The sequence below is a fragment of the Manis javanica genome, chromosome 5 (assembly GCF_040802235.1).
Source record: "Manis javanica isolate MJ-LG chromosome 5, MJ_LKY, whole genome shotgun sequence".
In the NCBI taxonomy this organism is placed as follows: Eukaryota; Metazoa; Chordata; class Mammalia; order Pholidota; family Manidae; genus Manis; species Manis javanica.
In genome coordinates, this window is record NC_133160.1 from 69,517,123 (window position 1) to 69,541,103 (window position 23,981).

General features: G+C 37.2%; 1 protein-coding gene across 11 annotated transcripts in view; it reads right to left on the reverse strand.

Annotated features, from left to right (window-relative positions):
* AFG2A (AFG2 AAA ATPase homolog A) overlaps positions 1-23,981 on the reverse strand; it is a 402,837-nt gene that overhangs the window by 229,824 nt on the left and 149,032 nt on the right. For all 11 annotated transcript variants that reach the window (XM_073237069.1, XM_036997940.2, XM_073237064.1 and 8 more), the window contains one exon: positions 19,544-19,670. In XM_073237069.1, coding sequence (XP_073093170.1) covers positions 19,544-19,670 — 127 coding nt within the window. The remainder of the gene's footprint in view (positions 1-19,543; positions 19,671-23,981) is intronic.

Here is a 23,981-nt window from a genome sequence, read left to right on the forward strand (position 1 = left end):
ATCCTAGGAATGCAAGGATGGTACAACATTCGAAAATCCATTAACATCATCCACCACATCAACAAAAAGGACCAAAACCACATGATCATCTCCACAGATGCTGAGAAAGCATTCCACAAAATAAAACATCCGTTCATGATAAAATCTCTTAACAAAATGGGTATAGAGGGCAAGTACCTCAACATAATAAAGGCTATACATGACCAACCCACAGCCAACATGATACTTAACAGTGAGAAGCTGAAAGCTTTTCCTTTAAGATCAGGAACATGACAAGGATGCCCACTCTACCCTCTTTTATTCAATATAGTTCTAGAGGTTCTAGCCACAGTAATCAGACAACACAAAGAAATAAAAGGCATCCAGACTGGCAAGGAAGAAGTCAAACAGCCCCTATTTGCAGATGACATGATACTGTACATAAAAAACTCTAAAGAATCCACTGCAAAACTACTAATCTAATAACTGAATTCAGCAAAGTTGCAGGATACAAAATTAATATGCAGAAATCTGTGGCATTCCTATACACTAACAATGACCTAACAGAAACAGAATCAGGAAAACAATTCCATTCACAAGTGCATCAAAAAGAAGAAAATACCTAAGAATGAACCTAACTAAGGAAGTGAAAGACCTATACTCTGAAAATTACAAGACACTCATGTGAGAAATTAAATAAGATACCAATTAATGGAAAAACATCCCATGCTCATGGATAGGAAGAATTAATATTGTCAAAATAGCCATCTGCCTAAACCAACCAAGATATTCAATGTAATCCCTATCAAAATACCAAGAGCATTCAATGAACTAGAGAAAATAGTTCTAAAATTCATATGGACTCTCTAATGACCCTGAATAGCCAAAGCAATCCTGAGAAGGAAGAATAAAGCGGGGAGGATTACGCTCCCCAACTTCAAGCTCTAGTACAAATCCACAGTAATCAAGACAATTTGGTACTGGCACAAGAACAGATCCATAGACCAATGGAACAGACTAGAGCCCAGATATAAACCCAAGCACTTATGGTCAATTAATATACGATAAAGGAGCCACAGATACACAACGGGGAAATGACAGCCTCTTCAACAGCTGGTGTTGGCAAAACTGGACAGCTACATGCAAGAGAATGGAACTGGATCATTGTCTAATCCATACACAAAAGTAAACTCAAAATGGATCAAAGACATGAATGTAAGTCATGAAGCCATAAAACTTTAAGGAAAAAACATCGGCAAAAACATAGGACAGAAACATGAGCACTTCGTCATGAACATATCTCTCTGGGCAAGGGAAACAAAAGCAAAAATGAACAAGTGGGACTGTATCAAACTAAAAAGCTTCTGTTCAGCAAAGGATACCATCAGTATTACAAAAAGACATCCTACAGTATGGAAGAATATATTCATAAATGACATATCTGATAAGGGGTTGACATCCAAATTATATAAAGAGCTCACGCACCTCAATGAACCAAAAGCAAATGAGCCAATTAAAAAATGGGCAGAGGAGCTGAACAGACACTTGTCCAAAGAAGAAATTCACATGGCCAACAGGCACATGAAAAGACATTTCACATCGCTAATCATCAGAGAAATGCAAATTAAAACCACAATGAGATACCACCTCACACCAGTTAGGATGGCCAGCATCCAAAAGACAAACAACAACAAATGTTGGTGAGGATGTGGAGAAAGAGGAACCCTTCTACACTGCTGGTGGGAATGAATGTAAACTAGTTCAGCCATTGTGGAAAGCAGTATGGAAGTTCCTCAAAAAACTAAAAATAGAAATACCATTTGAACCAGCAATTCCATTCCTAGGAATTTACCCTAAAAATGCAGCAGCCCAGTTTGAAAAAGACATATGCACCCCTATGTTTATTGCAGCACTACTTACAATAGCCAGGAAATGGAAGCAACCTAAGTGTCCATCAGTAGATGAATGGATAAAGAAGATGTAGTACACAATGGAATATTATTCAGCCATAAGAAGAAAACAAATCCTACCATTTGCAACAATATGGATGGAGCTAGAGGGTATTAGGCTCAGTGAAATAAGCCAGGCAGAGAAAGACAAGTATCAAATGATTTCGCTCATCTGTGGAGTATAAGAACCAAGAAAAAACTGAAGGAACAAAACAGCAGCAGAATCACAGAAGCCAGGAATGGACTAACAGTTACCAAAGGGAAAGGGACTGGGGAGGATGGGTGGGAAGGGAGGGATAAGGGGGGAAAAGGGGCATTATGGTTAGCACTCATTATGCAGTGGAGGGGACACAGAGAAGGCAGTATAATACAGCGAAGACAAGTAATGATTCTATAGCTGATGGGCAGTGACTGTAATGGGGTATGTTGTGGGGACTTGATAATAGGGGAGTCTAGTAACCATGTTGCTCATGTAATTGTACATTAATAATACCAAAATAGAAGAGAAATTTTAAAAAATATGCCCAACCATCTGCCAATTAAATGTTCCATGAAGCTCACATAAATTGGATGTTCCAAAATTTATGTTAAACCATTTTTCATAAAGTCAGAAATCTATACAAATTCTTCTTGGTATTTAAGATATATAATGCCACTGCTATCTACGTATATAAAAGATACATAGGGAATGGCACAAATAGGACCCCACATTTGACAAATTAGGAAGAATCTATCAAATCTAACAAGGTGAGTTTAGTAAAAATTAATTCTTCTATTTCTCAGGCCTAAAGTCCTAGCACCTGCTGTAAGTCTATGGGAGCCATTTTCCCACAGTATTTGTTTACCAAATGTCTCTGTGCCACATTAAAGTAATTCTAGCACTATTTCAAACATTTTCATGATTATTATATTTGTTATAGTGACCTGTGATGTTACTATTATAATTGTTTTGGGGCACCACAAAGCACGCACACATTAAGATGGTGAATTTAATAAATGTGCATGTTCTCACTACTCCACCAACTAACTGGCTGTTTCCTCTTCCACTCCTTTGGCCTCCCTAGTCCCTGAGACACAACAATACTGCAATTAGCAATTAATTACCCTGCAATGGCCTCTAAATGTTCAAATGAAACAAAAAGTCACATGACATTCACTTAAATCAAAAACTAGAAATCATTGAGCTTTAATGAGGAAGGCATATTGAAAGCTGAGATAGGCTCAAAGCTACATCTCTTGCAACAAACAGGTAGCTAAGTTGTGAATGCAAAAGAAAAGTTCCTGAAAGGAAATTAAAAGTGCTATTCCAGTGAACACAGGATGATAGGGAACTGAAACAGCTTTATTGCTGATCAGGAGAAAGTTTTAGTGGTCTGGATAGAAGACCAAACCAGCCACAGCATTCTCTTAAGCCAAAGCCTAATTCACAGCAATGCCCTAACTCTCTTCAATTTTATGAAGACTGAGAGAGACGAGGAAGCTGCATTAAGAAAAGTTGGAAACCAGTGAAGGTTTGGTTTATGAGGTCTACAGAATGAAGCTATCTCCAGAACATAAAGTGCAAGGTGAAGCAGAAAGTGCTGATATAGAAGCTTTACCAAGTTAGCCAGATCTAACTAAAATAATTAATGAAGTTTGGCTACACTAAACAACAGATTTCCAATGTAGATGAAACAGCCTTCTGTTGGGAGAAGATGCTATCTGTGACTTTCACAGCTAGAGAGGACTCTCTTAGGGCTAATGCACCTGGTGACTTTACATTAAAGCTAATGGTCATTTCCCATTATGAAAATCCTAGGGCACTCCTAGAGCCCTTAAAAATTATGCTAAATCTACTCGACCTGTGCTCTGTAAATGAAGCAACAAAGCCTGGGTGAAAGCACATCTATTTGCAACATGGTTTACTGAACATTCTAAGCCCACCATTGAGATCTACTGCTCTAAAAAAAAATTCCTTTCAAAGTACAACTGCTCACTAACAAAATTCCTAGCCACCCAAGAGCTCTGATGGAGTTGTACAACAAGATTAATGGTGTTTTCATGCCTGTTAATACAATATCCATTCTGCAGCCCATGGATCAAGTATTTATTTCCAATATTCAAGCATTATTATTGATGAAATACATTTTGTAAGGTTATAGCTACAGAAGATAGGGATTCCTCTGATGGTTCTGAATAACATAAACTGAAAACCTTCTGGAAAGGACTCACCATTCTAGATGCCATTTAAAACATTCATGCTTCTTGGGAAGAGGTCAAAGTATCAACATTAACAGGAATTTGGAAGAAGTTGATTCCAACCTTCATGGATGACTTTGAGGGGTTCAAGGCTAGAGTGGAGGAAATGACTGCAGATGTGGTGGAATAGCAAGAGAACTAGAATTAGAAGTGAGTCTGAATATGTGACTGAATTGCTGCAATCTCATGATAAAACCTGAACAGATGAGGAGTTGCTTCTTATGCATCAGCAAAGAAAGTAGTTTATTGAGAGGGAATCTACTCCCGGTGAAGATGCTGTGAAGACTGTTGAAATGACAGCAAAGGATTTAGAATAAGACATAAACTTAGTTGATAAAACAGTGGCAGGGCTTGACAGGGCTGATTCCCATTCTGAAAGAAGTTCTACTGTGAGTAAAATGCTATCAACAGCAACAACACATGCTACAGAGAAACTCTCTGTGAAAACAGTCAATAGAAGTAGCATAGCATACTTCATTGTTGCCTAATTTTAAAAAATTGCTACAGCCACCCCAATCTTCAGCAACCGCCACCCTCATCAGTCAGCAATCAACACCAATGAGGCAAGACCCTCCATCTGCAGAAAGATGACTTGCTGAAAGCTCAGATGATGGTTAACATTTTTAGCAAAAAAAACTTTTTAAATTAAGGCATGTACTTGGTTTTTTAGACATAATGCTACAGTATACTTACTTAATGGACTGTAGTATAAACATAACTTTCATATGCACCAGGAAACCAAGAAAGTCATTTGACTTGCTTTATTGCAATATCTGCTTTATTGCAGTGGTCTGGAACCAAACCTACAGTATCTCTGAGGTATGCCTATACTTTCTAACACAGGATTAAATGTGCTCCTATTTGCTAACATCATCAAATATTATTTATCAAACAAATATACCTAAACACAGAACCTTAAACTTCCCAAATTTTAAATATCTAAGCCTGAATATCCAAATGACAACAAATACTTTCTAAAAAGGGTATTCAATTCACAATTTTAAAAAGCCAAAACCAATGCAACTTTGAGATTCAAGTGCAGTGAATAAACATATACATTTATGTAATAAAAAAACTTCATTTCTAGATTTATTCTGGTGAGTCATTCAGTGTGAAAGAATAGTTCTTTAGTCCAAGAAAGCACATTTTTTAAAAGACTAAATTTTAAAAGTAGTAGTACAAATGCAGTCAGAGATAGCACATTAACACAAATTAGTGTGACTGTGTTCCAATAAAGCTTTACTTATGGGGATCAAAATTTGAATTTCCTATCATTTTCACATGTCACAAAATGTTATTCTTCTTTTTATTTTTTTCAACTATTTTAAACACAGAGAAACCATTCTCAGTTAATGGGATATGAAAAACAGGCCAGATATGGCCTATGGCCATAATTTGCTGACACCTGAGATAGACGTCTTAATCTTATCAATATGTAAATGATACATACAACATCTGATCAACTTCTCTCATCTCTCCTACTCCCCAGTCCCCAAAACTGAAATATTTACAGCTACTGCCAGAAAAGATACAGTGAAAACACTTGAACTTTTGTTCAATGACCTTTATATAACTTTCAAAATTTTCCTCAATTGAGCAATCTTTTCCATAGATGGCTTAGAATTTTTTCAATTCTACAATTTACTTTTATGAGAAAACTAGTTTATATTCTAGGGATAATAATACTTACAATTACTAAGAGCCTATTACATACTAGGCATCAGTAATAAAAGTACCAACAAGACAAAATTAAAAAATATTCATAAAATTAAACTGTTTTGAGGCCTGTTTAACAAACATTTGGGAAAGAAGACATATGACCATTTCTTCCTTAATATTCAACACAAATGCATGAAATGTCATGGTTTGGACACTACATTCTCCTAAAGGGGCCACACAAGCAACAGCCTAACAAATAATAATAGAAAATCCTACACTTTGGGCATTTAAGTATAATTTGGCATCAATGATAATTAGTCCTTTGCTGTTTTAAAGTCTCCATATACTGAGGAAATCCAGACAATCATCAATCTAAAAACAATATATCTACTTGACATCACACAATCTCATTAATCTTCATCTGTCCTTCACATCCTGTCATTGTGCAAAATGGACACTTGAGGATACAACTTCTCTTCACTCTTCTATAAGGAGAAAGGGCATAGGGAGTAAAAGACCTATGTAGACTCTGGGATATCACCAGAGACAACAGCAATCACTTTATTGAGTCTAGTGTGCTATATCACAACTAGTGCATTTGACAGGTAAATATGACACAGAAGTAGAGCAATGATTCTTGACCTGTGTCTCACTTTGCTGAATCACCAGAATCCTTAAAATACTCCAGCTTTACTTCACCACACTAAAATTGAAATTTTAATATAAAAAATTTGCGGGGCGGAGCCAAGATGGCGGCGTGAGTAGAGCAGTGGAAATCTCCTCCCAAAAACACATAGAGCTATGAAAATATGACAAAGAAAAATCTTCCTAAAATAGAGACCACAGGACACAGGACAACATCCAGACCACATCCACACCTGCAAGAACCCAGCGCCTTGTGAAGGGGGTAAGATACAAGCCCCAGCCCGGCGGGACCCGAGCGCCCCTTCCCCCGGCTCCCGGCGGGTGGAGAGAAACCGGAGCGGTTTTTTTTTTTTTTTTTTTGGCGAGCGCTTTTTGGAAGCCTTAGAGGGACGGGCCCCCGTTGCTGGGGAGGCAGGGTGGCGGGACCGGTGAGGAGGTGCCTGGGAACGGCGCCGGAGGACAAAGAATATCCCGCGTTTCTCCCTGCGAGACCTGGGGGCGGGTGCCTGAGACCGGTGCCTGAGGACGGAGGAGGTCGCGCGTTTTTCCCCTTTTTTTTTTTTTTTTCTCTTTTTGGCGAGCGCTTTTTGGAAGCCTTGAAGGGACGGGGACCCCAGTGCTAGGGAGGCACGGTGGCGGGACTGGTGAGCGGGTGGCTGGGACCGGCACCTGAGGACAAAGAATATCCCCCGTTTTTCCCTGCGGGACCGGTGGGCGGGTGCCTGAGACCGGCACTTGAGGACAGAGGAAATCGCGCGTTTTTCCCCTTTTTTTTTTCTCCTTTCTGCGAGTGCTTTTTGGAAGCCTAAAAGGGACAGGGACCCCGGTGCTAGGGAGGCAGGGCGGCGGGACTGGTGAGCGGGTGCCTGGGACCGGCACCTGAGGACAAAGAATATCCCGCATTTTTCCCAGTGGGACCGGTGGGTGGGTGCCTGAGACCAGCACCTGAGGACGGAAGAAATCGCGCGTTTTTCCCCTTTTTTTTCTCTCTTTTTGCCGAGTGCTTTTTGGAAGCCTTGAAGGGACAGGGACCCCGGTGCTAGGGAGGCAGGGCGGCGGGACTGGTGAGCGGGTGCGTGGGACCAGTGCCTGAGGACAAAGAATATTGAGCGTTCCTTCCCTGCGGGACCGGTGGGTGGGTGCTTTTTGGAAGCCTTGAAAGGACAGGGACCCTGGTGCTAGGGAGACAGGGCAGCAGGACCAGTGAGCGGGTGCCTGGGACCGGCACCTGAGGACAAAAAAAAAAAAAAAAAAAATCGCTTGTTTTTTCCTTTTTTTTCCTTTTTTTTTTTCTCTTTGTTTCTGTTCCCTCTCTCATTGTTGCTGCTGTTGTTTTGGTTTGGAGAGTGCTTTTTGGAAATCTTAAAGGGGCAGGACAGGTCACTTAGACCAGAAGCAGGGAATCTGGGGATCTCTGGGCACTCTAACCCCCTGGGCAGCAGGGAGCACAGAGGCCCCTTACGGAGATAAATAGTCTCCTGGCTGCTCCCCCTCCAACGGGGCTCCACCATTTTGGAGGAACAGCCCCAGCCAGGCCAAGCCCACAGCAACAGCGGAGATAAACCCCAAAGCAACTGGGCAGGAAGCAGAAGCCCTGTCTGCGCACAGCTGCCCAGCACAAGCCACTAGAGGTCGCTATTCTCCCAGGAAAAGGCTACAAACCAACAAGAAGGGAAGCTCTTCCAGCGGTCACTTGTACCAGCTCTGCAAACTATCTCTATCACCATGAAAAGGCAAAACTACAGGCAGACAAAGATCACAGAGACAACACCTGAGAAGGAGACAGACCTAACTAGTCTTCCTGAAAAAGAATTCAAAATAAAAATCATGAACATGCTGACAGAGATGCAGAAAAAAATGCAAGAGCAATGGGATGAGATGCAGAGAAAAATGCAAGAGCAGTGGGATGAAGTCCGGAAGGAGATCACAGATGTCAGGAAAGAGATCACAGAAGTGAAACAATCCCTGGAAGGATTTATAAGCAGAATGGATAAGATGCAAGAGGCCATTGAAGGAATAGAAGCCAGAGAACAGGAACGTATAGAAGCTGACATAGAGAGAGATAAAAGGATCTCCAGGAATGAAACAACACTAAGAGAAATATGTGACCAATACAAAAGGAAAAACATTCGTATTATAGGGATACCAGAAGAGGAAGAAAGAGGAAAAGGGATAGAAAGTGTCTTTGAAGAAATAATTGCTGAAAACTTCCCCAAACTGGGGGAGGAAATAATCGAACAGACCATGGAATTATACAGAACCCCCAACAGAAAGGATCCAAGGAGGACAACACCAAGACACATAATAATTAAAATGGCAAGGATCAAGGACAAGGAAAGAGTTTTAAAGGCAGCTAGAGAGAAAAAGGTCACCTATAAAGGAAAACCAATCAGGCTAACATCAGACTTCTCAACAGAAACCCTACAGGCCAGAAGAGAATGGCATGATATACTTAATGCAATGAAACAGAAGGGCCTTGAACCAAGGATACTGTATCCAGCACGACTATCATTTAAATATGATGGTGGGATCAAACAATTCCCAGACAAGCAAAAGCTGAGGGAATTTGCTTCCCACAAACCACCTCTACAGGGCATCCTACAGGGACTGCTCTAGATGGGAGCACCCCTAAAAAGAGCACAGAACAAAACACACAACATATGAAGAATGGAGGAGGAGGAATAAGAAGGGAGAGAAGAAAAGACTCTCCAGACAGTGTATATAACAGCTCCATAAGCGAGCTAAGTTAGGCAGTAAGATACTAAAGAAGCTAACCTTGAACCTTTGGTAACCACGAATCTAAAGCCTGCAATGGCAATAAGTACATATCTTTCAATAGTCACCCTAAATGTAAATGGACTTAATGCACCAATCAAAAGACATAGAGTAACAGAATGGATAAAAAAGCAAGACCCATCTATATGCTGCTTACAAGAAACTCACCTTAAACCCAAAGATAAGCATAGACTAAAAGTCAAGGGATGGAAAAACATATTTCAGGCAAACAACAGTGAGAAGAAAGCAGGGGTTGCAGTACTAATATCAGACAAAATAGACTTCAAAATAAAGAAAGTAACAAGAGACAAAGAAGGCCACTACATAATGATAAAGGGCTTAGTCCAACAAGAGGATATAACCATTCTAAATATATATGCACCCAATACAGGAGCACCAGCATATGTGAAGCAAATACTAACAGAACTAAAGAGGGAAATAGACTGCAATGCATTCATTGTAGGAGACTTCAACACACCACTCACCCCAAAGGATAGATCCACCGGGCAGAAAATAAGTAAAGACACACAAGCACTGAACAACACACTAGAACAGATGGACCTAATAGACATCTATAGAACTTTACATCCAAAAGCAACAGGATATACATTCTTCTCAAGTGCACATGGAACATTCTCCAGAATAGACCACATACTAGCTCACAAAAAGAGCCTCAGTAAATTCCACAATATTGAAATTCTACCAACCAATTTTTCAGACCACAAAGGTATGAAAGTAGAAATAAATTCTACAAAGAAAACAAAAAGGCTCACAAACACATGGAGGCTTAACAACATGCTACTAAATAATCAATGGATCAATGAACAAATCAAAATAGAGATCAAGGAATATATAGAAACAAATGACAACAACAACACTAAGCCCCAACTTCTGTGGGATGCAGCGAAAGCAGTCTTAAGAGGAAAGTATATAGCAATCCAGGCACACTTGAAGAAGGAAGAACAATCCCAAATGAATAGTCTAACATCACAACTATTAAAACTGGAAAAAGAAGAACAAATGAGGCCTAAAGTCAGCAGAAGGAGGGACATAATAAAGATCAGAGAAGAAATAAACAAAATTGAGAAGAATAAAACAATAGCAAAAATCAACGAAACCAAGAGCTGGTTCTTTGAGAAAATAAACAAAATAGATAAGCCTCTAGCCCAACTTATTAAGAGAAAAAGAGAGTCAACACAAATCAACATAATCAGAAATGAGAATGGAAAAATCACGACAGACTCCACAGAAATACAAAGAATTATTAAAGACTACTATGAAAACCTATATGCCAACAAGCTGGAAAACCTAGAAGAAATGGACAACTTCCTAGAAAAATACAACCTCCCAAGACTGACAAAGGAAGAAACACAAAAGTTAAACAAACCAATTACAAGCAAAGAAATTGAAACAGTAATCAAAAAACTACCCAAGAACAAAACCCCGGGGCCGGACGGATTTACCTCGGAATTTTATCAGACACACAGAGAAGACATAATACCCATTCTCCTTAAAGTGTTCCACAAAATAGAAGAAGAGGGAATACTCCCAAACTCATTCTATGAGGCCAACATCACCCTAATACCAAAACCAGGCAAAGACCCCACCAAAAAAGAAAATTACAGACCAATATCCCTGATGAATGTAGATGCAAAAATACTCAATAAAATATTAGCAAACAGAATTCAACAGTATATCAAAAGGATCATACACCATGACCAAGTGGGGTTCATCCCAGGGATGCAAGGATGGTACAACATTCGAAAATCCATCAACATCATCCACCACATCAACAAAAAGAAAGACAAAAACCACATGATCATCTCCATAGATGCTGAAAAAGCATTTGACAAAATTCAACATCCATTCATGATAAAAACTCTCAGCAAAATGGGAATACAGGGCAAGTACCTCAACATAATAAAGGCCATATATGATAAACCCACAGCCAGCATTATACTGAACAGCGAGAAGCTGAAAGCATTTCCACTGAGATCGGGAACCAGACAGGGATGCCCACTCTCCCCACTGTTATTTAACATAGTACTGGAGGTCCTAGCCACGGCAATCAGACAAAACAAAGAAATACAAGGAATCCAGATTGGTAAAGAAGAAGTTAAACTGTCACTATTTGCAGATGATATGATACTGTACATAAAAAACCCTAAAGACTCCACTCCAAAACTACTAGAACTGATATCGGAATACAGCAAAGTTGCAGGATACAAAATCAACACACAGAAATCTGTAGCTTTCCTATACACTAACAACGAATCAATAGAAAGAGAAATCAGGAAAACAATTCCATTCACCATTGCATCAAAAAGAATAAAATACCTAGGAATAAACCTAACCAAGGAAGTGAAAGACTTATACTCTGAAAACTACAAGTCACTCTTAAGAGAAATTAAAGGGGACACTAATAAATGGAAACTCATCCCATGCTCATGGCTAGGAAGAATTAATATCGTCAAAATGGCCATCCTGCCGAAAGCAATATACAAATTTGATGCAATCCCTCTCAAATTACCAGCAACATTCTTCAATGAATTGGAACAAATAATTCAAAAATTCATATGGAAACACCAAAGACCCCGAATAGCCAAAGCAATCCTGAAAAAGAAGAATAAAGTAGGGGGGATCTCACTCCCCAACTTCAAGCTCTACTACAAAGCCATACTAATCAAGACAATTTGGTACTGGCACAAGAACAGAGCCACAGACCAGTGGAACAGATTAGAGACCCCAGAAATTAACCCAAACATATATGGTCAATTAATATTTGATAAAGGAGCCATGGACATACAATGGCAAAATGACAGTCTCTTCAACAGATGGTGCTGGCAAAACTGGACAGCTACATGTAGGAGAATGAAACTGGACCATTGTCTAACCCCATATACAAAGGTAAACTCAAAATGGATCAAAGACCTGAATGTAAGTCACGAAACCATTAAACTCTTGGAAAAAAACATAGGCAAAAACTTCTTAGACATAAACATGAGTGATCTCTTCTTGAACATATCTCCCCGGGCAAGGAAAACAACAGCAAAAATGAGCAAGTGGGACTACATTAAGCTGAAAAGCTTCTGTACAGCGAAAGACACCATCAATAGAACAAAAAGGAACACTACAGTATGGGAGAATATATTTGAAAATGACAGATCTGATAAAGGCTTGACGTCCAGAATATATAAAGAGCTCACACGCCTCAACAAACAAAAAACAAATAACCCAATTAAAAAATGGGCAGAGGAACTGAACAGACAGTTCTCCAAAAAAGAAATACAGATGGCCAAGAGACACATGAAAAGATGCTCCACATCGCTAATTATCAGAGAAATGCAAATTAAAACTACAATGAGGTATCACCTCACACCAGTAAGGATAGCTGCCATCCAAAAGACAAACAACAACAAATGTTGGCGAGGCTGTGGAGAAAGGGGAACCCTCCTACACTGCTGGTGGGAATGTAAATTAGTTCAACCATTGTGGAAAGCAGTATGGAGGTGCATCAAAATGCTCAAAACAGACCTACCATTTGACCCAGGAATTCCACTCCTAGGAATTTACCCTAAGAACGCAGCAATCAAGTTTGAGAAAGACAGATGCACTCCTATGTTTATCGCAGCACTATTTACAATAGCCAAGAATTGGAAGCAACCTAAATGTCCATCGGTAGATGAATGGATAAAGAAGATGTGGTACATATACACAATGGAATACTACTCAGCCATAAGAAGTGGAAAAATCCAACCATTTGCAGCAACATGGATGGAGCTGGAGAGTATTATGCTCAGTGAAATAAGCCAAGCGGAGAAAGAGAAATACCAAATGATTTCACTCATCTGAGGAGTATAGGAACAAAGGAAAAACTGAAGGAACAAAACAGCAGCAGAATTACAGAACCCAAAAATGGACTAACAGGTACCAAAGGGAAAGGAACTGGGGAGGATGGGTGGGCAGGGAGGGATAAGGGAGGGGGAAGAAGAAGGGGGGTATTAAGATTAGCATGCATGGGGGGGAGGGAGAAAGGGGAGGGTGGGCTGCACAACACAGAGAGGACAAGTAGTGACTCTACCACATTTTGCTAAGCTGATGGACAGTAACCGTAATGTGGTTGTTAGGGGGGACCTGATATAGGGGAGAGCATAGTAAACATAGTATTCTTCAGGTAAGTGTAGATTAAAAATTTAAAAAAAAAAAAAGAAAGAAAGAAAGAAAAGGGGGATTACTCCTTAACAGGATAAAACTATTGGTAAATCAAAGATCAACGCATGCTTTAAATATCCTTAATGTTGATCACTTAAAGGGTGTCAGATGATCAGCTATGGAGGTACTCTTTTCTGATAATATTCCTTTCTCTTAATTAAAAAAAAAAAAAAAAAGCAGTTACTGTGTGCTGACCTCCAATGAGTTCTGCACAGTGGTATAGAGGGCATGTCAAAGTGTGGGCAAAGGGTCTGTTTGTTTCTACGCAGAAGATCAAGGCCTAGCTTGGATACCCAGAAAATGAACTAAGATACGATATGAGGAGGAGCTTCTGGCATCAGCACTCTCTGGAGGACTCGTGCCGGGGGATGATCATCAAAAAGCCTCCACAGGGATCCGGACGATGCTGCGGTTGTGGCTGCATCCAGCCCACCGTCTCCTGGACTTGCCATAAGAAGGAGGAGGGAGATGTCTAGGCTGGCATGTGCATACAGTGAGACAACGAATTTGACTGGCTCTGTACTGTTGGAACTCAACCAGGAGTTGGGAGGGGTGCAAGTTGTAGCACCCCAAAATCTCATGACTATAGACTATCTATGGTTAAAAGAACATATGGGATGTGAACAGATCCCAGAAATGGGCTGCTTTAATTTGTCTGATGGTTCAAGTACAGTTGGACAATATCCATCATATCATAGATAAATTTTCACAAATGCCTAGGGTGCCTAAATGGTTTTCTTGGCTTCACTGGAGATGGCTGGTAATTATAGATTTGCTTTGTTTATGTCACCGTATTCCTATTATGTTAATATGTGTGTGCAAATTAGTTAGTAGTTTAAAACCTATACATACTTAAGGTACTCTACAAGAAGATATGTCAAAGAAATAATCAATCCTCCCAAGTTTCCTTCATATGCTACATCTATAGCTTTTCTTCTTCCTTCCTAATTACAACCCTTAAATAGAATTCGTGCCTCATATCGAATTTACCGAGTATCATAATTCCTCCAGGTGGTAAAGATACCTCGAGACAAGTGCTGGGCATAGAAGCCACAGGGCATAAATCTGCAAAGAAGTAAAAAGCTAACCTTTGCAAACAATATGGCTTCTCTCTCACTTACCAACTTTACATTTCCCTGTATGGCCCCGGAAGATGACTGGTTAGCCAGAGACGGGTAAGATTCCTCAAGGGAGGAACAACCTAAGACAGGCACAGTCGCAGGGGGGCCATCAGGTGAGAATTTGGGGATCAACAGAGGTGAGGCTCAGAACCTCACCCCCCCTGCTTTGAGAGAAATCTTCTGCATCCGTGGATGTCTTGCTGCCCTTGTCTAGCCTGGATTAATACTTGGTCCATAGGCACACACCGGATCATCTGATCATCTATATTTGCCTTCTTACAGCACTAAACTATGTTTTCTACCTTTATCTTGCATCTACCTACCACTTCAGCATTTTATTAAAAATAAAAATAATAATAATAATAGGAGAAATGTGGGATCAACATATAAATCAAGTACAAAAATCAAATGAATATTCATATTTGACCTGATGGTTTATAGGTCATATTGCATGATCAAAACCGAAAGTTTCTGTGATGAATGCCCTTGTACTGTTCACCATGTAAGAATTTATTCACTCTGTAAGAATTCGTTCACCATGTAAGAACTTGTTCGTTATGCTTCAGAAGATTGGAGACTGACGAGAATTAGGCTTGAGATGGATTAATGATTGTACATTGAGCATTGACCCCCCTATACTGAATTTTATTGTTGTTAACAACCATTTGATCAATAAATATGAGAGATGCCCTCTCAAAAAAAAAAAAAAAAAAAAAATTTGCTAAATGTGAACACCATATGGGTCACATAATGATGTCAACTTCACTTCTCTGACATTCCAAGAATTCTCCCCATTCTACCTCAGGTCATCATGACATAAATCTGTGGATTAGCAGGCTACATACAGGATTATAGTGTATGCTAGCTAATTTATAAGACTTATAACACCTTACTTAAATGTAGCCAGAGTTAGACTAAATGTATTACTTCTTTGAAGCCAGAACAGCGTCTCCCCTCCAGCCACAATATTTTTTGTTTCTTTCCAGTCTGAGGCTAAAAAGAAAATCTCTATAGCATCAGCACATGAAATTTACTTTAATTATTCTGTCACCTATTTTCTTCCTATTACAGTTTCCTCCAGGTGTTATAAACTATGTCTGTCTATTTGAAAACAGCAAGTTGTTGGTTTTAATTGTCTTGTGATTGTTTTGTTTCTACCAGCACATTCAAGGCACACTTTGAATACCATGTTATAATTACATAAGTGCTGAAACTTTTTTATGAGTACTATTAAACAACAGTAAATAATGTTCTCTGATAGTTCTTCAAAGAAAAATCTGGAAAGGAAATAGACTTTTGCTATAGTATGTATCATCTGAGTAGTAACAAAAATATAATTAAGAAGTAATTCATATTTCACATGAATATGAAATTCTGCTTGAAACAGAAAAGGATTAAAATATTTTTTACAAAAATCACTGAATTTTTTAAGTAGTTTTTTTTCTGCACAACTACAGAATATATACAGAACATTTAGACCATGCTTCAATGTACTAAATTCAAAGTTGTACTTGGAGACATAGTATATATCATTTAATGATCTTGAAACCATACTTAAACCACTTAAAAATACTTTCTCCCATTTACCAATTTTATGTTTTGCTGCCAGTAATGATTTTAATATTTCATCTATTAAAAATTAAACAAAATTATAAATTTTGAAAAATTTAAACAACAAATTGAAGACCTTTAGATCTCCTGACTTGGTGAAAATAAGTCTTTTTGTCTAATTAGCAAACACTTCTGATATATTTAACTGTGCTCACTCAAGAATAATTTTAAAAGGTTGGCGTTCTAATTTTTAAAAACTAATCAAATTATTTTAGTATGTGTGTATATATGATATATACATGTATACATATAAACACACAAGCATCCTTATAAATTCATATATATATGTTCATATATATGAACATGACATGTATATATATGTCATGTTTGCACTTCTCTCTGAAGCCTCTTGAAACAAAGGTTAATTAGCGAACAGGTATTAACAGTGTGTAATGACACTGGTACTTAAAACACTTATTTTGGATAATTAGGTGTCTTTAGAGCTGAGGCATTAAAGATAACATTTTATAAAGGATCAAAAATATGACTAGAACTTTGGCAAGATATTTCCCAAACTTTAATTTTTCAAACTCTGTGATGTTGAAGACCATCACTTATGAGTTGCTATTAATGAAACATAAAATCTGTCTCTAAGACAAATATTATTAGCAGGTAAGAAACACACAAAAACAGTACAAAAAGTCTGAGATGCAAAAAAGAAGAACCACTTCCATTCCTTTAATCTCCCACATCTGAAGAAAAATTCTGCCCCAAATCTAGTTAAGCATTTTCTCCAAGTGATCCAAGAGATCCACAGACCAAAGTATCATAAAAAGAATGGAGGTCATCTACCATTACTTCGGGGGTTTTGACATATTCTATGATAACCTTTAAAAAAGGCCCAAAACCTTAGAGCAGTCCAGTAACTTCCCTAGGATTATCTTAAAAATTTCTCAAGTTCTTCTGAACCAAGAGTAGTTAAAAACTAGGATAAATTATACTTTACAGTGAAACACAATAGTTGGCGTTCAATTTAGGTTCTATGAAGGAAAAAGTAAGCAAAACAGATTACAAATCAACAATTCCACTGTATTAAACAACAGATTTATAAAATGTAACACATATAAAGAACATGAAAACTGTACCCTTTAAAAGAGTTTAAAATTCATTTATCTTTTTCTGTTTCAAGAGAGACTATATGTATAATTCTAAGAAAGATATATCTGGACAAGGCAAGGCACAGAAAAGCTGCATTTGATGAAAGCTAACAGATTCCACAAAATAAGGACATTTCAAAGGAGCTACTTTGTAGCCAGTCATATGACAGACAAGGATAAGCTGGTTTGTGTCAGAGTTAGAAGTTTTTCCTAGAATTCCAATTCTCCAGAAGAAAATTCAAATAGAGATGGGAAGAAAAGCTGAAAGAATGCTGTAGTAGGAAGAATTCTAGTACAGCCACAAGATTCTGGTTCCCTGGTGGACATACATAGTCTCCTAGTTACTAATAATATAGGTGCTAATCTAAGTGCTATTGCAAAGGGCTTTTGCATGTGTACTTAAGGTTCTGAATCAGCTGACTTGAAGGTGGAGAGATTTTCCTTGGTGGGCCTGACCTGATCAGGTGAGACTTGAAAAAAGACTGGACTTTTCCTGGCAGTGGAAGTTTAAAGAATGAGAGGTGTAAAATGGGATGGAGATTCTCCACTGCTATCTTTGAAGATGGAAGGGGCCATGTGGGTGGTCTCTAAAAGCTGAGAGTGGCTCCTACCTGACAGCTAGTAAGGTAGGAATTAGTGCTTAAGTAAGTTTAAGTGCTTAGTCTATAATCACAAGAACAACCACAGCTTAGAAGAATACCAGCTCTTGATGAGAATGCAGTCCAGCCAACATCTTGTTTTTAGCCTTTGGTGAATCCTTGAATAGACAACTCTGTTATGCCATGCCCAGATTTTGACCTACCTACAGAAACACTAACAAATGGGTATTGAGTGAAGCTGTTAAATTTGAGGTAATTGATTACAAAGCAAGACAAAACTAACATAAGCACTAAGCAGGTTAAGTCATACCATTTGATTTGAAAGAATCCAGAAAAGTTTATTGTAAGCCCAAAGTACTACTTCAAGAAATGCATCTAACATTGAAGACATATAATATTAAGAAACCAGAGAAAGTCACTATTAGATTTGGCCCTGTAGAAAAGGCAACTGAAGAAATTTTAGAGCTCATCAGCCATGGGGTAATCAGGAGACAAATGTGATAAAAATACAATGTGTTCCTACCAGAAGAAAGATAACTTTTCTGGATTTGGAGCCTTTATTTGTGAAACCAAAAAGCAGGATTAGGTCATCTTTAAGGGCTCTTTCAATACTTTCTATACAATGCTTGTTAAGATATAGTTCTGTCTTTTTTTATAGACATCAGAGATTCATGGGCACTGATCCAGATCCTATATGTGCTCAGAACTCATCTGGCTTATAAAACACTGCATCAGAAAGGGAACAATTTACTAAGGTCCAAAGCTTTCTTACCTATATTTGACCAAAGGGTCTTTATTACATAAGCACAGTATCTAACTCAACAAAAGCAAGGCTTTCTTCCCACATAAAAGCTCCTTTTCTGTCTTAAAAAAGATAATTTTTTAAAATCCCATTTTTAAAATTGAAAGTCTGTGTGAATGTGCAAAGGGAGGGAGGAGTTCGTAAGGTCATACACGAGGCAATAATATTAACAAAAAAGAAAAATTGGTTCTTGCACTGAGAGTAAATTTATACTCTAAATTTATATCCCTGTAAAAAAATTATACATTAAGTATAAAGTAGGCATTTAAAATTTAGTGGACTACTTTATTAAACTATAACCTGAGGGAAAGAGGTAGCAAGAGCCTGAAAGGGTTAATTTTGCACCTATATAACTTAATTAAATGCTATAGCCTAAGTAACTTCTTAAGAGAAATAAAGTCCATTGTCATGTTAATTCTAATTACTCTGAAAACAACTGCTAGGCCAGGACTTCTAAAATTGTTGATAATAACTTGAGTCTAACTAGTGCTAAAGAGCCAGAAATTTACCTTAATATGAATGAAAATGTTAAAAGCTTCTCAAAAATTAGTCAATGAAACAAAAAAAAGAATCTCAGAACTTAAATTCTCTAGAGAAATATACTGAAGCTGATGCAATAATGAGGAAGGGGAAATCCAAGGGGTCACAAAATAGCTTCACAAATAGCAAACCATAAGCAATTGAATATTGTTAAGTTTTTCTCTGTTCTCTTCACTTCTTTCAGTTTTAATATCTTTCAGTATCCTCTAAATGAAAAATTGATTAGAAAGTAATTTGACAGGGGAAAAAAAGCTGACATAATCAAATGATCCAGTTCTTGATTTTACAATGCCCACCCAGATGCCGCCTTTCTTACCTTGTCTATCCTATCTGGGCGGTTAGTAGCTGCCAAAATTGTCACATCCTTTAACTGTTCAATGCCATCCATTTCCGTTAAGAGCTGTGCCAAAACACGGTCGGCTACATTCCCAGCACCTGAAGAACTGATTTTTTTAAAACACAGTTTTAAAAATCTGATTACTTTCCCCAAAATACTCCATTATTTTTATAGATTATTCTATAACAAAATTATGTCTGTTTCAAAAAACAAAATATGTTGCAGAATTTATTGTTGAATTATCACACCCCAAAACTAACTATATTCAAATCATTTATTTCCCTCCATCATCAGTCACATTCATTTTCTTTTCAATAATAAAATATAACGATCTAGGAAGCAAGATATAAGATTATTTAAAATTGTCCATCAAATACTTAACTATTTAATCTAATCAGCATTTACATTTTGCATGGCCAATATACTGAATGGAAATGGGAATAAAACTTTAGACAGAATACACTTCAGAGCAAGAGAAATTTTCAGGGATAAAGAGAGGCATTACATAATGATAAGGGGGTCAATACTCAAGAAGACATAACGATCCTTAATGGGTATCAACTAACAGCGGAGATTTAAAATAGATGAGGCAAATATTGATAGAAGTGCAAGAGGAAATAGATGAATCCACTCTTCAGTTAGAAATCTGGACATCCTCTACCAAAATGGACAGATCCAGGAGGCAGAAAATCAGTAAGAACATAGTTGAATGAAGTCAACAGTACCATCAGGCAATTGGATATAATTATGATCCATATACCACTTCATCCATCAATAACAGAATGCACATTCTTCTCATGGTCATATGGAACATTCATTCACCAAAATAAACTATATTCTAGGTCATAAAACTTACCTTAACAAATTACAAACATTAAGAATCATACAATGTGTGCTATCACACCACAATAAAGTTAAACTAGAAATCAATAACAGATAGTTGGGAATTCCAAAACATTTGGAAATTAAAAAGCACTCTTCTAAAATAACACACTGAAGAAATCACAACAGAAATAAAAACAAATAGTTTAAACAAAATGAAAATACAAGTTTAAATGAAAATGAAAATACAAGTTATCAAAATTTCTAGGATTTAGGGAAATTAAGTGAAAGCAGTGTTTAAGGGGAAATGTATAGTACTGGATGCATATATTAGAAAAAAAAGAACTAAAATCAGTTATCTAAGCTTCTACTTTAGGAAACTAAAAAAAAAAAAGAGCAAATTAAATCCAAAGTGAACAGAAGGAAACAGTTAAAAATGAGAGCAGAAATCAATGCTATTCATAATGGAATCAATAGAGAAAATCAACAAAACCAAAAGATGGTTCTTTGGAAAGACCAATGAAAACAGTAAGCCTCTAGCCAGGGTAAGAAAAAAGGGAAAAGGCACAAATTACTAATATCAGAAATGAAAGAGGGGACATGATTATGGATCTGGGCCTTAAATATCTAATAAAAGATATTCTGTGAATATACAGATGTACTATGAAAACCTCTATGCAAATTTTCTCTCCAATAATGAAATATAAATTCAATCATCTAGATGAAATGGACCAATTCCTTGAAAGACACAATCTGTCAAAACTCACAAAAGAAAAAAGACAATCTGAATAGGCTTATATCAATTAAAGAAACTGAATCACTAATTAATAATCTTCCAAAACAGAAAGCATCAGACACAGATGGGTTTACTGTTAAATCCTACCAATCATTTAAAGAATATATTATACCAATTCTCTGCAATTAATTCTAGAAGATAGAAGCAGAGGGAATTCTTCTCAAACTCATTCTGAGACCACAATTATCCTACAAAACCAGACAAAGACATCAGAAGAAAACTACAGAGCAGTATCTTTTAGGAACATACAAAATATTAGCAAATTGAATTCAACAATGTATAAAAAGATTCATACACTATGATCAAGTGAGATTTATCCTAGGTATTTAAGGCTGGCTCAACATTAAGAAAAATCAAGGAATATAATCAACAGACTAAAAAAAAGAAAAATCACATGATCATATCAATAGATGTAGAAAATGCATTTGACAAAATCCAACCCCCAGTCATGACAAAAACTCAGCAAACCAGGAATAAAGGGAACTTCCACAACCTGATTAAAGAACATCTCAAAAAACTCTAACACACTTAATGGTAAAACAAGAAACTTCCCCACTCTGATCAGGAATAAGGCAAAGATGTCCTCTTTCACTACCACTTTTCAACACTATACTAGAAGTACTAGCTAATGCAACTGGGCAAGAAAAGGAAATAAAATGTATAGAGATTGGGAAGAATAAATAAAACTGTCTTTACAGATGAAATAATTGTCTACGCAGAAAAGTACAAAATCATCAACACAAACTCTTTTCAACAAATAGAACTAGAACAACTGGACATCCATACGCAAAAGAATGCATCTGGACACAAACCTGACATTCCTCACAAAAATTAACCCAAAATGGGTAACACAGAAGAAAATCTAAATGACCTTAGCTACTTTTTAGATACAATACCAAAGCATGATCCATGAAAGAAATAACTGATAAGCTGTACTTCATTAAAATTAAAAACTTCTGCTGCAAAAGATACCAGCAAGGGAATGAGATGACAAGACACAAGCTGGAAGCAAATATTTGTAAATGTCTGAAAAAGGACAGTTAATGAAAATATAAAAAGAACTCTTAAAACTCAATAGTAAGAAAATTAAAAACCAATTAAAAAATGAACAAAAGACCTAAACAAATACCTCACCAAAGAAATATAAAGGTAGCAAATAAACATAAGAAAAGATGTTCAACCTCCTATGTCATTAGGGAATCATAAACAAGAAATGGTAGAGGAATTTATAAAGATGAAGGGATATGTATTAGCCAGCTCAAACAGCCATAACAAAATACCCTACACATTGGGTTGCTTAAACAACAATTTATTTTTTCATAGATCTGGAGGCCGGAAGTCTGAGATCAGGGTGGATCTCTGAGGAAAGCTCTCTCCTGCCTTGCAGATGGCTGCCTTCTTGCTGCCCTCACATGACAGAGAGAAATAGAGAGCAAGCTCTCTGGTATCTCTTCTTCTAAAGGGCATTTATCCCATCATGATAGCCACACCCTCATGACCTCTTCTAAACTTAATTTCCTCCCAAATACCTCTTCAAATATTATCAGGGGTTAAGGCTTCAAAGCATAAATTCTGGAGGAACACAATTTAGTCCATAGCAGGGTGCAGAGAGGAATGAAAAAAAAAAAAACAAAGAATAATAAATGGATAGTATTTCAGAAAACAAGAAGTTAACTATGTCAAATGCTGCTAAGTCAAGTAAAGGAATAAAAATGCTGGCTGGATTCATCCATAGGAAGGTTATATTCCCTAATATAGAGTTACACATACACTGAAAAATATTAACCTAACTGTACTATTAGGTAATGGTAAAATTCTTCAATTTGTGTTCTACCTAGAGGAGTCTGTGTAATATAATAGTGCCAAATAAATGGCCTACTTTCATCATAAGAAAAGTTCCTGGGCTCAAGTCATACCTTATTTTATATATGCTATTGCTTGCTCTGCCTTCCCCTAATAGGAACTATCCTTACCTATGTCCTATATACTATCCCTTCCTCCTCCAGTCAATTAGTAAGACTGTGAGATGTCTTATAGGTAAGTGTGAATATATTAGCTGAGTTTGCTGAGAAGTATAAAAATAGCTACTAGGTTTTGTTTCAGATTAGGCTAAAAAACAAAACCTTTGTGATATGGTGGGAGGAGGATCCTGAGGAAAAATAAGGGGGACAATTTCACTAGGAAACGCAACAATTCATTCAATTCAACTCACTCATTCAACAAACATTTATTGTCTCAAAGGCGAGGCATAATTTTAGGAAATGGGAATGCAAAGATTAAGAAAGCAATCCCCACTACCTCAAGAATTTTAGAGTGCAAGAAGCAAAAATAAAATAAAACACACATTTACTTGTTTTCCAAAATAAAAAAACACAAAATAGTTCTGGAAAGACTGACTTGATAACTTTGAATTATATTTGCTCTCAGTTTAAATCAAGAATCTGGATATAATAAATGAAACTAAATAAAATTAGATTACGATGACTGCTTGAGACCCCATGAGCAATGAAGAGGCTATAACCTATAACAACAAATAATATATGTATAACAACAAATATACTATTATAACATTTATTTTTAGAAAAACAAGAGCAATCTCATAGCTATCAAAGTCAGGTTTAGCCCGGGTTAGTACTGAATCTGAATACCACTCAATACAGACTGTTATATGTGGTAAGAAAGAGGCTAAGAGAGGCTAAGAAAGAGTCATTCATAGAGGCTAAGAAAATGACTTATTTTAACAAAATATGGGTTTATTATCACCCAATATATTACCCAATCTTACTTTGCAAATTTTAT